The sequence below is a fragment of the Argiope bruennichi genome, chromosome 8 (assembly GCF_947563725.1).
Source record: "Argiope bruennichi chromosome 8, qqArgBrue1.1, whole genome shotgun sequence".
Taxonomy (NCBI): Eukaryota; Metazoa; Arthropoda; class Arachnida; order Araneae; family Araneidae; genus Argiope; species Argiope bruennichi.
In genome coordinates, this window is record NC_079158.1 from 110,113,077 (window position 1) to 110,126,110 (window position 13,034).

A 13,034-nucleotide genomic window follows, 5' to 3' on the forward strand; every position below is an offset into this window, starting at 1 on the left:
AAAAAAAAAAAAAAAAAAAAAAAAAAAAAGGAATAAAAATATATATTTTAATCAATTCGCACAAGTGTATGTGAATACTGTAGTTCAAATATTCAATATGTTAAATAGACGAAATTTAGTATTTGGAGAAACTCCAACATGGGTTGATTCTTCTATATATAACAGCATGTATTTGAACACGATATTTCATACACTAAACGAAAAAGATGAATGGTGCTGTTGCATAGTATTAAAGCCTAAAGTAAATTTAATTCCGCACAACACACCGAAAAGAATTAGCGGTTTAACATTCTATCTACGTTTCTGATAAATTGTTAAATAATAAGTACAGAGAGATCGATAGATGAAGCTCGGTCTATGATCCTGCATTTTAATTCTAGATATATACCAAAATTTGGTCTATAACTGTTCCTTAGAAGGAAAATAATCATTTTTGACAGCATGTAAAAAAGTTTTAAAAAGTTTAGACAGAATATCGTTGGGAGGACGCAATTAATTAATTAAATTTTTAATTACATTTATATTTAGCTTATAATTTAATAATATTTAAATTTTTAAATAATTTATGTTTAATGAAATTTACATTTAGCTTATAATTTCATAATATTTTAATTTTTTAATAATTTATGTTCAATTATGTTTATATTTAGTTTATAATTTATAATATTTTAATTTTTTAATAATTTATGTTTAATTAAATATTTAATTGTCTTAAAAACTATGAGTATCAGGGCAAATTCAGTTAAGTTATATCAACGTCTCATTTCAAAGCAATACTAGAGCTTTAAAACCTCGTAATTTTAAGATGGACCTCTTAATTTTGAACAGCGGACAGATGATGAGGATGACACCAAAGCTGGCAACCTCTCTCCAAATTTCCAGCGGGACGGTGATAGGTCTCGACGGATTTAACGTGCATCAGACCCGGTAACACGATGGTTTTTTTGTGCAATAAAGCCTCGAACCTGAAACCCTCCACCGAAATCTTACTACCATCCTAAATATCTATAAAAATATCAAAATTAAAAATTTGCATATTTTCAAACCTTAATGTGTATTGGGAATTCAAACTTATTGAAAGGTTATTCTGTCTATAATAGATTTCGAAAATTTTCTCAGTACCTTTTTAATACGGTTTGAAATAAATAAAAAATGTTGTATTATTCAAAAGTATGGGATGATTATCACTGTTATTCAAAAATTGTTGAAAAGATTTTGTATACATCACATTCAAATCAATGTTTAAATTTTTAAAAATTATAAAATAATAATATGACATATTTCTTTATGAATTACTCCAAAATTAACAAATCATCCAATTGAAATGGAAGGAATACATCTATCATAACTATATATTTTTTATACATAAAACGGACTATACAAAAAAAAAGCATTTTCTAAAAAAACCCAGAAAAACATTAGTAATATTTTTTTTTTCTGAATGTGTTTAAATCTAAAAAAAAGTCCTCAATAAAAACATTTGTAAATAGTGAAACAAAAAATAAACGCGTGGATTCTTAAAAGGTGCCCTTGAATTGTAAATTTCATTGTTTATTGGTTAAAGACATTTCGGTTTAAATAAGAACAGTCAAACAGTTCAGTGAAATAAAGTAGTACATAACTCAGATATGCTATTTCAAACTGTTATTTGAAACTAAATATCCCATAAATAGTCAACTTTTACAAACTTCTGTTACACACTTTTCTCATCTATGAAAAATCGTATTATTCCTTTTGCAGCATGCGAATGTGGTCATGAACAAGCCACCTGTAGCTTGGATCAAGTTAACAGAAAGATATGCAATTGCCCAGAAGGATTTGAAGATAATTTAGGTCAATGCGAAAAACAGAAAGGTAAAGCTTTTATATATGTGAATTCCATGTTTCTCAAAATGGCATTTTGTACTTTGTTTTTTATACTTTCCAACTGCTTGATTTCTATATCTATTTCTATTCTTCGTTAAGTTTTGTGTCCCTGATGACAATTCAATATTTAAAGGATTTCTAAACATAATATTTAAAGGATTTCTTTTATTTTAAATATACAAATAAAACTTATTTTTGAAACACTTATTTTTTAATATATACATTGCGAATTTCCTAGTAGTCTTACGTTTAACGTGTATTTTAAATGCTTTTTTCACTGTCTCTGTTTCAATTTATTGGCAAAATATTAAAACTGTTATATGCTCAGCTGAAGAAGCAATTATGTTATATGAAGTTATTTGTTTTATTCATTAGTGCTTATGGAAAGGACTCGATTTTTAGCTATTGTTAAGATATCTTTGTTATAACCATGGTTAGAAGGAAACACAATAGAAATATTATGGTATAAAATTAAAAAAGAAGAAAGTTTTTAGAGCTTATATAGATTCAGAAGGGAATTTTGCTGAGATAACATTTAATTTTTAATGCATATAAATTCTGCGTGGGAAAGTAGGAATTCGAAAAACCTTGACGTTAAAATAAAGTGAGAGTTTTAAGTAATTAGAAAGTAATAAAAACACTGATAATTAAAATTATTTCACTTACGTACCTATGCCCACGCATGTATATTTAAATACATGCAAGAGATGAAATACGCAGTTTATAGTACCAGAGATGAGTAATTGCAGGAAACGATGGAAAATAAGACAGATCATGACAGCAAAGAAAAGGAATTAAGAATTCCAGAATAATAGATCAGGTAATAAATCATTACTGTATCTAGAATTCTGATTATTTTTACTGAGAGGAATGAGGATCTACAGAAGAAAATTAGAAATAATGACCATTTGAGATGATATTACAAAAACACTGAACAGTGGTAAAGAAGAAAAACATTTATATAATACCATTGAGACTTTGTGCTGAAATAAACAAAGCATTGCATGCGTTTTGTGAAAAAAAGAATAATAGAGTTCAAACTGTTACAATTTGTAATTTATAATATAAAATTTCTTATACTGAAAGTCTGCTTACTTTCAAGAAAAATTCGGAAAGTTAAAACATAGTTTTTCAAACCAGGAATATCATATAATGGTGTATTCACTTAGATATAATACAATATTAATTGATTATTAAAATTCAATAATCAATTTTGAATTTTCAGATAATTGATTCAGTGATTTCTTAAAATTTATCTTAAAAATATATCTAATTAACTTTTGTATTTGCATATAAAGTTCAAATTTTGATAAGATCTTCACATTTTTAGCTCATTTTTCGTAATTTGGTAATAATGCTGGTCTTTTCTGCATAATCATATTTTTTATGCACTTATTAGCATTTTTTAAGATTCTGCCTATCATATTACATTTGGGACATTTGATTAAAGCTTGTATTCATATTTTGTAACTCAATGAATTTGAACAAAATTCTGGACATTATATGAAATGTTATGCTACTTTAATTACTCATTGAATTTGAACACAATTCTTGACATTATGTAAAATGTTATGCTACTTTAATTACTCATTGAATTTGAACACAATTCTTGACATTATGTAAAATGTTATGCTACTTTAATTACTCATTGAATTTGAACACATTTCTTGACAAGTAAAATGTTATGTTACTTTAATTACTAGTATTTAATTTATTTTGCAGAAAACTGCACTTGTCATGCCACGGCAAAGTGCATCGAGACAGCTGATGGTTTCACCTGCTCATGCGAAGACGGATACCGAGGAGAATTTAACGATCCCCCAAAACCCGAGGAAGCATGCATAGGTATTTTAAATACCAATAATAATAACACCAAATATCGCCAGTTTGGCGCTAAACGTGCCAATGTAAGAAACATGAATGAACTTCTACCTACGCGAAATGAACTCTTCCTATAGTAACCTGCTTCTTTAGAGACCGCCGTAATCATAGACAGTTGGCGGGAAGTGTTCTCCTGGTAGATACACAGTATTTTTCTTTGTAAAATAGAGGAAACATATCTGCTTCCTTATTTTAACATTTATTTTAAAAGCTGAGATTTACCAAGCTGAAATGTATCCGAAATTTTTTTTCTCATGTGTTTAAAGAACTTTTATAATAACGCATTAACGATTGAAGCAGCAACTTTTATCATTTAAATTTTGCTGATAAACATGCTTTCATTTGCAGATATAGATGAATGTAATAACGAAGCAACGTGTCCGCGGAGCAACAACCAGAAATGTATCAATTTCCCTGGTTCCTACATGTGTCAGTGCGGGACTGGCTACCAACCAGTCAGTGGGACTGGCAGTGGTGATCGTATTATATGTGAAGAGTGTAAGTGTCCTTACATCTTTTTAAATTCAGTTCGAATAATCATCGGTTTGACAGAAATGAGAAAGAAAAAAATAATGTTTAAATTCTGATTCCTGTTACTTGTTTTGATTCATTGGGCTGTAAAAAGATTGCTGTTATAAAATCTTTAATATTTTAATAAAATTATCAATTCAAAATTTTTAGATGAAGAAGAAAGCTATCAAATCGTATATTTTTTTAATTTGTAAACATGAACTTTTATAATAAATTTCCGGCTCAATTCCTAGTAGGATAGGAAATCGAAAATTTGTGCATGTATATATTGTCAATGACAGTCCAGTTTTTAAAAATATTTTTTAGAATTTAATCAGAATCGAATTTAAATTTTGAATAGATAATAGTGATCAAATCTGGCAATATGTTGAAAAGAGACAAAAGATATCTAGACTAAAAAGTTGAAAATAATTAAAATCACAAGGAAAAACCGGAATGACTGGATCGCCGCATATAACAACACTGGCGGGAACTATGGTTGAGTTCTAAGGACCATCACCGGCCACGGTACAACCCTTCCCTAAGGAAGTATATTCCGTCATAGACGGCACATAGCCATCCCCCACCCTTTTGTATACTCACAAGGGTGGCGGAAATCAACCATCCATGTCAGAAGCCTCTCATCCTCAATTACGACACCCCCCCCCCTGTGGGATCAAAAATAATTAAAATAAAAAAAAATTAAGTCGTTTAGTGCAATAATAAAAAAATGTTTCAAAATATAAACTATGTTTACTAACTCATCAAAGATCCCCAAAACAACCTAGCACAGAGGACTGCGCAGTAGTATCATATAGATTATTTAGTAAATATAGATTATTAAGTAAATAATAACCCAAAGAAACTATTTTTCATTCTTTACTTTTCACCACAGAAATCCCCGAAATTGGAATCAAAGGAAACTACTGCTAAGCTATTGCAGTTGCAAAGCAATGTCTTTTTAATGTATCTCAGAATAATTTAGAATCAAATATTTGTACATATAAGAGACGCTAAGAGATTTTGCATTCGCATAGAGCGTGATAATATTGTATATTATGTATAATAGTAGTCTTTTGGAAAATTGGTAACATTTTAGTAATTGTATAAAACTAACTGGTAAAATTATTGTTATTTGAACGAAATAATGCTTATTTAATTAATTATGTCTACTAAATTTCGTTCAAATCAGTCAAGAGACGTGGAATAGTTTAAGGTTCCCACATACAAACAAAAAACGGATTTTCAATTATATATATATATACCGGGTGGACAAAAAGTCCGTAAAAACTTTAAAAATTCATAAAACCCGTAAAATAAAGCAAAATAAAGTACGTTTTGCAGATTTAGCATCGATAAATCACGGGATTTTTTTGGGTGAGAAAAAAAAATTAATTCAAAAAACAACCGATAGATGGTACTGGTATGGCGCGATTCTGTTAGAAATATGCAAATGAGACATGCGATTATAAATACTTATGCTCTTGATCCAAAATCAGTTCTCCGTTGCATCCTATGCAAGTAAACAAGGATGCTATGTAGGAAAGATAAAGCTTTGTTGGTGAAGCTGTTTTACCTGAACCAAAAATCAGTGATTGTTGCACTGCGTAAATTCCGACTTCAGAAAAATGTGAAGAATGGGAGAGAAGCTTTAACAGTGGCAAGTCTCATAAAGCTTGTTCAAAGATTTGAGGAAACTGGAGTGCTGGAAGATCGTGTAAATTCCGGACGATCATGTCTAACGCAGACACATTTGGAGCGCGTTGCAGCCGCAATGGAATCATTAGAGTCAGAATTCGGTATTCCAGTTAAGGAATTCCTGATACAGACGTTCAGGGAAGAGAGAATCTTTTGCAGACGTTGCAAGTTTTCATGGCCTCCTCAGTCCCCAGATCTGACACCAGCAGACTTTTGGCTGTGGGAAAATTTAAAATCCGGGGTATATCGATCCCGTCCATCCAATTTGTAGGAATTGAAAGATGCAATCCGCCGAGAACTGGCATGTACACAGCCGGACATGTTGCATTCGGCCGTTGCTGGGTTTGTGACACGCCTGCAATGTGTTATCACCTGCTGGTGGAGGGCATGTGGAACACATATTGCTATAACAAATGGTTTTGTGACATTATTTTTGTTATTTGCGTCTCTTTTCTTTCACTTATGTACGAAACGGCCCCATCGGCTACTTTTTGATTTATTTTTTTTTACCTGAAAAAAAAACCCGTGACTTAACGATATTAAATTTGCAAACCGTTTTTTATTTTCTTAATTTTATGGGTTTCGTGAATTTTTAAAGTTTTTACGGACTTTTTGCCCACCTGGTAGATAGGTTTCAGTTGTTACAGGTTTTAGAAATGAGTTTATAGAAATTTGATAGAGGTTGTCCATTTTAAAAGTAATTTTATACTTTATTCAACTGAGAAAAATCATCCCTATACCACCTCTATTGCTAGGATGATTAAAGATTGTATAAGCAAGCGGTTTGAAGATATTTCATGCATTGCTGATTTGATGAAAATCCCCATTTCCCTGATGGCCCACACTACTTGAAGAAAACTACTAAGATCCATAATGAATTTCAAAAATAATTTGGCCATTGCTTGATGATCAATTAAGATTTTTCGCAATCTTTAACCTAAGGACCAAAAAACTTGTTATCTGAATAAAATTGTTATTTGTTTTATTTTCTTGGATCGACAAACAAATAAAAACAAATCGGTTTCTTGAATATTTGATGTAATCAAATTTGACTCACCTTGATATAGTATACTTCAACGGTGTCCAAATTTAAATATAATCTTCATAGTTGTTTCATCAATTGTATCTCTAGTGAAACATACATAGAAAACAAAACTTAATACTTTCTGAGTGTAAAAATAATCGCTTTTCTTTAGTATTCTATTATGCCAATCTTATGTGTATTACTAACACCATTAGTCTATCTATTATCAGTCGATTAGTATTCCAAATTTTATTTATTTCTGTTTATACTCAAAAGCTGAGATTTGCAGCTTGATTTCTTTTATTTTTTAACAAATGGATATTTTTTTTGTGTAAATTAAAAAAAAATTATATTTAAAAAAAAATTTCGGTTAAATTTTGGAAAATTGATCAAAAGCTTATTTTTGACATACTCTGATTCATAAATTTCTTATCCACGTTTAACATCACAAATGTTAACAGAGTTCTTTTTTTATTTTTATATTTTATTCTCTTTTTTTCAGATAAAGTATCGTGGCTTCCTACAGGTATAACGATTGGAGTCATTGTTGCATTTATAGCTCTTTCAGTGGGATTTGTTATATTCCTGAGGCAGAAGTAAGTATGCTTATTAAAACAAAAACAAAAATCGATTTTTTTGATTTCCTATATCTATTAAAGCTTGAAAGTTGTGTTTTTACATGCTAATTAACGGATCAATAGCGGAAAAATTATACTTTGAATCTTCAGATCGTGCTAAGCTATGGAAAAAATAAAGATTAAATTTACTTTTATGTTAAAATTATGGAAATGACTCATTTTGGATTCTAATAGTATCTAAGTTCTTCATTTTAATTGTATAATTACATCAAATTTATTATTAAAAACCTTGGCCACATTTAAATTTTTAGATTTGAGATTAGAATTGCTATTTTTGCTGTTAACTAAATTTTGTTGTACTTACAAAATATTGTCATTTTGGAATTTAAACCAAAGAATCGTCCATTTTTAAACATAAACCATTTATAAAAATATAAAACCATATATACATAAATCATTTATGAATCACTGAGTCCAGTATAGTAATAATTATCACATCAATGAGTATCTTCAAATTGAAAGTTCATTTTAAATTATCATTTAACAGCAACGTCTTCCTATATTTCAGCAAATTTAGTTTAAGTCATGATGATTGGATGATTTAATATTAGACAAATATTTTTATATGAGAGTTGTGTTGTGTTGAATAAATTTGAAATTTCTGAATAAATGTTTTGGATGTTTAAATGTGTAATGAATGTCTGGATGTTTAAATGTATAATGAGTATCTGGATGTTTAAATGTGTAATGAGTATCTGGATGTTTAAATGTGTAATGAATGCCTGGATGTTTAAATGTGTAATGAGTATCTGGATGTTTAAATGTGTAATGAATGCCTGGATGTTTAAATGTGTAATGAGTATCTGGATGTTTAAATGTGTAATGAATGCCTGGATGTTTAAATGTGTAATGAGTATCTGGATGTTTAAATGTGTAATGAATGCCTGGATGTTTAAATGTGTAATGAGTATCTGGATGTTTAAATGTGTAATGAGTATCTGGATGTTTAAATGTGTAATGAATGCCTGGATGTTTAAATGTGTAATGAGTATCTGGATGTTTAAATGTGTAATGAATGCCTGGATGTTTAAATGTGTAATGAGTATCTGGATGTTTAAATGTGTAATGAATGCCAGGATGTTTAAATGTGTAATGAGTATCTGGATGTTTAAATGTGTAATGAATGCCTGGATGTTTAAATGTGTAATGAGTATCTGGATGTTTAAATGTGTAATGAATGCCTGGATGTTTAAATGTGTAATGAGTATCTGGATGTTTAAATGTGTAATGAATGCCTGGATGTTTAAATGTGTAATGAGTATCTGGATGTTTAAATGTGTAATGAATGCCTGGATGTTTAAATGTGTAATGAGTATCTGGATGTTTAAATGTGTAATGAATGCCTGGATGTTTAAATGTGTAATGAGTATCTGGATGTTTAAATGTGTAATGAATGCCTGGATGTTTAAATGTGTAATGAGTATCTGGATGTTTAAATGTGTAATGAATGCCTGGATGTTTAAATGTGTAATGAGTATCTGGATGTTTAAATGTGTAATGAATGCCTGGATGTTTAAATGTGTAATGAGTATCTGGATGTTTAAATGTGTAATGAATGCCTGGATGTTTAAATGTGTAATGAGTATCTGGATGTTTAAATGTGTAATGAATGCCTGGATGTTTAAATGTGTAATGAGTATCTGGATGTTTAAATGTGTAATGGATGCCTGGATGTTTAAATGTGTAATGAGTATCTGGATGTTTAAATGTGTAATGGATGCCTGGATGTTTAAATGTGTAATGAGTATCTGGATGTTTAAATGTGTAATGGATGCCTGGATGTTTAAATGTGTAATGAGTATCTGGATGTTTAAATGTGTAATGAATGTCTGGATGTTTAAATGTGTAATGAGTATCTGGATGTTTAAATGTGTAATGGATGCCTGGATGTTTAAATGTGTAATGAGTATCTGGATGTTTAAATGTGTAATGAATGTCTGGATGTTTAAATGTGTAATGAGTATCTGGATGTTTAAATGTGTAATGAATGTCTGGATGTTTAAATGTGTAATGAGTATCTGGATGTTTAAATGTGTAAGGAATGTCTGGATGTTTAAATGTGTAAGGAATGTCTGAATATGTAATAATTTAAATATATCTCAATAGATTTTTTTGAAAGAAACGTGAAAATTTGTGTGAGTGTGAGCATAAACGAATGTAACAGAAGCATTTTATTAACTGACACAAGGTATGTCAGTTAATAAAATGCTTCTCTTACCCCCTATGACGTATAAAAATAAATGTTAAAATAACTGCCTTTATATAATTTTCCACTTTATTATATATATAACAAATAGAGAAAATGCCACTAGTAGGAGAAATAAAATTGTTATCAGAAAGGATTTTATAACAACTCCGCGTATTTTTTTTATAATTTTATCTGAAAACTCACACCAAAACTGTTCTGATTTCATTTATATGAAACCCAGAAAGAAAACAGACGACTTTCAAGGAAACTTCGGAAATTGAAATCAAAAACGGAATCTCATTTAAACTAACCGGATATAAAATGATTAGGAAAAAATTCTCAATATTTTCAACTATATAATTCAATATTCTTTTTAATTCTTCATTTATTAAAATTATTTATGATTTGCTAACTTTTTAAAAATATTTCCATCAAAAGTTTTATCTGAAAGTATTGCAACTTTTCTTTTGTTTGTTTTTTATTTATAATTAGGAAAACCATTTTAATTTAAGGATAGAATCTTTAGTTAAAAATCCTGAAAAGGCTATCAATCAATCAATCAGTTTCGCGTTGATTTAATCGCTAATATATTCTACCTGTCGAAAATATTGAACATACTATTCTTTTATTTGCTGCAAAGGTTCTCACATTATTAGTAAGAACTTTTTAAAAAAAAAATTGGAATTTTTTTCCATTTTCTTTCTCTTAGCTTTCTGAAGCAAATTTTGGATTCATAAATATATTTGAGAATCTTATATTTAAAAGAATTTGATTTTTGAGGTAATTAAATGAAGTCTTTAGACTTCATCGTATCCTCCCCCATGATATCTTTTTTTTAATGACTAGCTACATTTACTTGTCTTGGTTAAAAGATCCAAGAAACTATAATTATGTATTTTTTTTCTTTCAGGGAAGCATCGAGACATGCACCCAGGTTTGAATTGCGGGGAACCAGATGATGCCAACCATAATTTGTTTAACAAATGAAGCGGAAGGTAGCAATTTTTTGCAATTAATCTCAGCTATTAAAAATATAGGAGAGAACTCAATTTTATTAATTTAGTTTCAATGAATCAAGTTGGGCTTTGATTTGGAAATTACTAGTATTTCCCAAAGTCTGAATGATAAAAAAAAAAGCTTGCTTTCTTTGGTGACTTGTTGTCTTCTCACTATCTATATATTTATAAAAAGAATGTCAAAGCTAAAGAGCCAGTATCCCAAGCAATATCATCGAAAGCAAGTTCGCTAGTTTTTATTTTTTTATGAAAATTTTTGACACCTAGATAGGTCATTTATGGTAAGTCGTTTTACATGACAATACACATTCGGAGAAAATTTCGAAAACTTTATTTCCCTGTATGTTGTCTGTGGGGATGAAAGTATTGATGGAGTGACCCTGTCGCAATGACTGATTTCATCAATTTTTTTTCCTTCTTCGTATACGAAGTGCAAAAATTAAAGAAGTAAAAAATTCAAACCACTCGTTTTGTTTATTTTTTATATTTTTATTTCATAAAGTGAGTCAGTAATATTTTATTTCACTGAAATTTTCGAAATTTTTTTATTTTGTGAGTTAGTGATTTTTTATTTCATAAAAAGACCACTCGTTTTGTTTATTTTTTATGAAAATTGAAGACATGCACCTAGATAGGACGTGTAGGTGGGTGTCTCTTTATTCTTTTCATCACAGTTCAAATTTGGGGAAAATCTCAAAAATACTACTTTTCTGTATATTCTCTGTGAGGAAAAAGGACAGAGAATATTCATGACACAGTTATTAAAAAAATATCTACTGCACTGCTTTTGTCAATTTTTAATTCATATGAAAGCTTATTATTACCCCAAAAAATGCACCAAAATTATAGATATTTCGATTTGTTGTTATACATCAAAATTGTGAAACTCTCGAACTGGGGGCAAACAGAACTGGACAAGTTGCGGAAGCAGAGAAGCTAGTTGTCAAAATTTTATCTCTTGAAAGTGCGAGGGCAAGTGACTGTTGTTGACATGTCGAGGGAAATCGAAAGTACAATAATAACCCACAATTTTCATGCAAAATAAAAAATTATTAAGATCAGCTCAATGGCTGTGTTTAGGCTTCTAGTTTAACGGTTTCCGTTATTGTTTTAAACAAGTCGCCTCAATCGATCATCTGCTTCGTCTAAAATTCGGGCTTATCTTTGATTTCAAAGTCATTCATGTACACAATAAGTCATATCACTGACTCTCCGCCCCGCCCGAAGGCACACGGATAAATAATACTGAATGACCGGACCGCCGCAACAGCAACACTGGCGGGAACTGTGGTTGAGTCCTAAGGGCCATCACCGGCCACGGTACAACCCTTCCCGAAGGAAGTATGTCCCGTCATCGATGGGAGAAGCAGATGCCCCACTTTTTTGTGTACCCTCCAGGGTGGCGAGATCCAACCACCATACCGGAAGCATCTCATTCTCATTCCAGGTGCCCCCCGGGGTTTTCATGTACATGATTAATAAAACTTAAGCAAAGCACTTAAAGTAATAAAGCGTTTTTATCAGAGAATTTGGAATCATGGACATGGAATTATATCTAAACTTTCAACTAAAATCAAATATAACCAATACTTCAGGTGAATCCGCTGGTTGCCACATGCGGCTAGAATGGAATAATTAAATGAAGTTACAGTGCCTCGAAAATTAGAACGATGATTATAGCAATTATGTTTTTAATAGCTCTATGACGTCATGAGATTTGCAATAACTTGTTTGTTCCATGCACGCAATAAATAAAGTTAATGCAATCAGAAGCGGCTGGCGAATCATAAAATAAAAATGGTAGTCTTGTAATTCAATAAATTTGAATAAGTTATAACTATATTTGCATTATTTTATTTTAGGATTTATTATTTTTTTTCTCTTTTCTACAGGTAAAAGGCAACAAGATATATTACAACTTCATACGGGTTTCATCGTTGTTTCATTTTTGTATTCAAGTCTCAGGTGGATAATAAAAAAAACAAAAGAAAGATATTTTTATTTTACCATTGTTTTCAATTTATTAATATTTATCTTCAATAATTACACATTAAATTGTAAAACATAAGATTTTTTTCCTTAATTTTCATTCAATGCATAATCATTAGAGTAGAAAGTATTTGAAAAGAAACAAATTCTCAATTAAATCATGTAATATTAGAATTTTGGTTAAGAATTTAAGCTTCATTCTGTTAAACATGATGTAAATTTAT

General features: G+C 29.9%; 1 protein-coding gene across 1 annotated transcript in view; it reads left to right on the forward strand.

Moving 5' to 3' along the window:
• LOC129981422 (neurogenic locus notch homolog protein 3-like) overlaps positions 1-12,814 on the forward strand; it is a 32,520-nt gene extending 19,706 nt beyond the window's left edge. The window contains exons 7-12 of the mRNA XM_056092262.1: positions 1,741-1,854; positions 3,589-3,711; positions 4,096-4,245; positions 7,482-7,575; positions 10,716-10,800; positions 12,714-12,814. Coding sequence (XP_055948237.1) covers positions 1,741-1,854; positions 3,589-3,711; positions 4,096-4,245; positions 7,482-7,575; positions 10,716-10,764 — 530 coding nt within the window. The 3' untranslated portion in view covers positions 10,765-10,800; positions 12,714-12,814. The remainder of the gene's footprint in view (positions 1-1,740; positions 1,855-3,588; positions 3,712-4,095; positions 4,246-7,481; positions 7,576-10,715; positions 10,801-12,713) is intronic.
• The last annotated feature ends 220 nt before the right edge of the window (positions 12,815-13,034 follow it).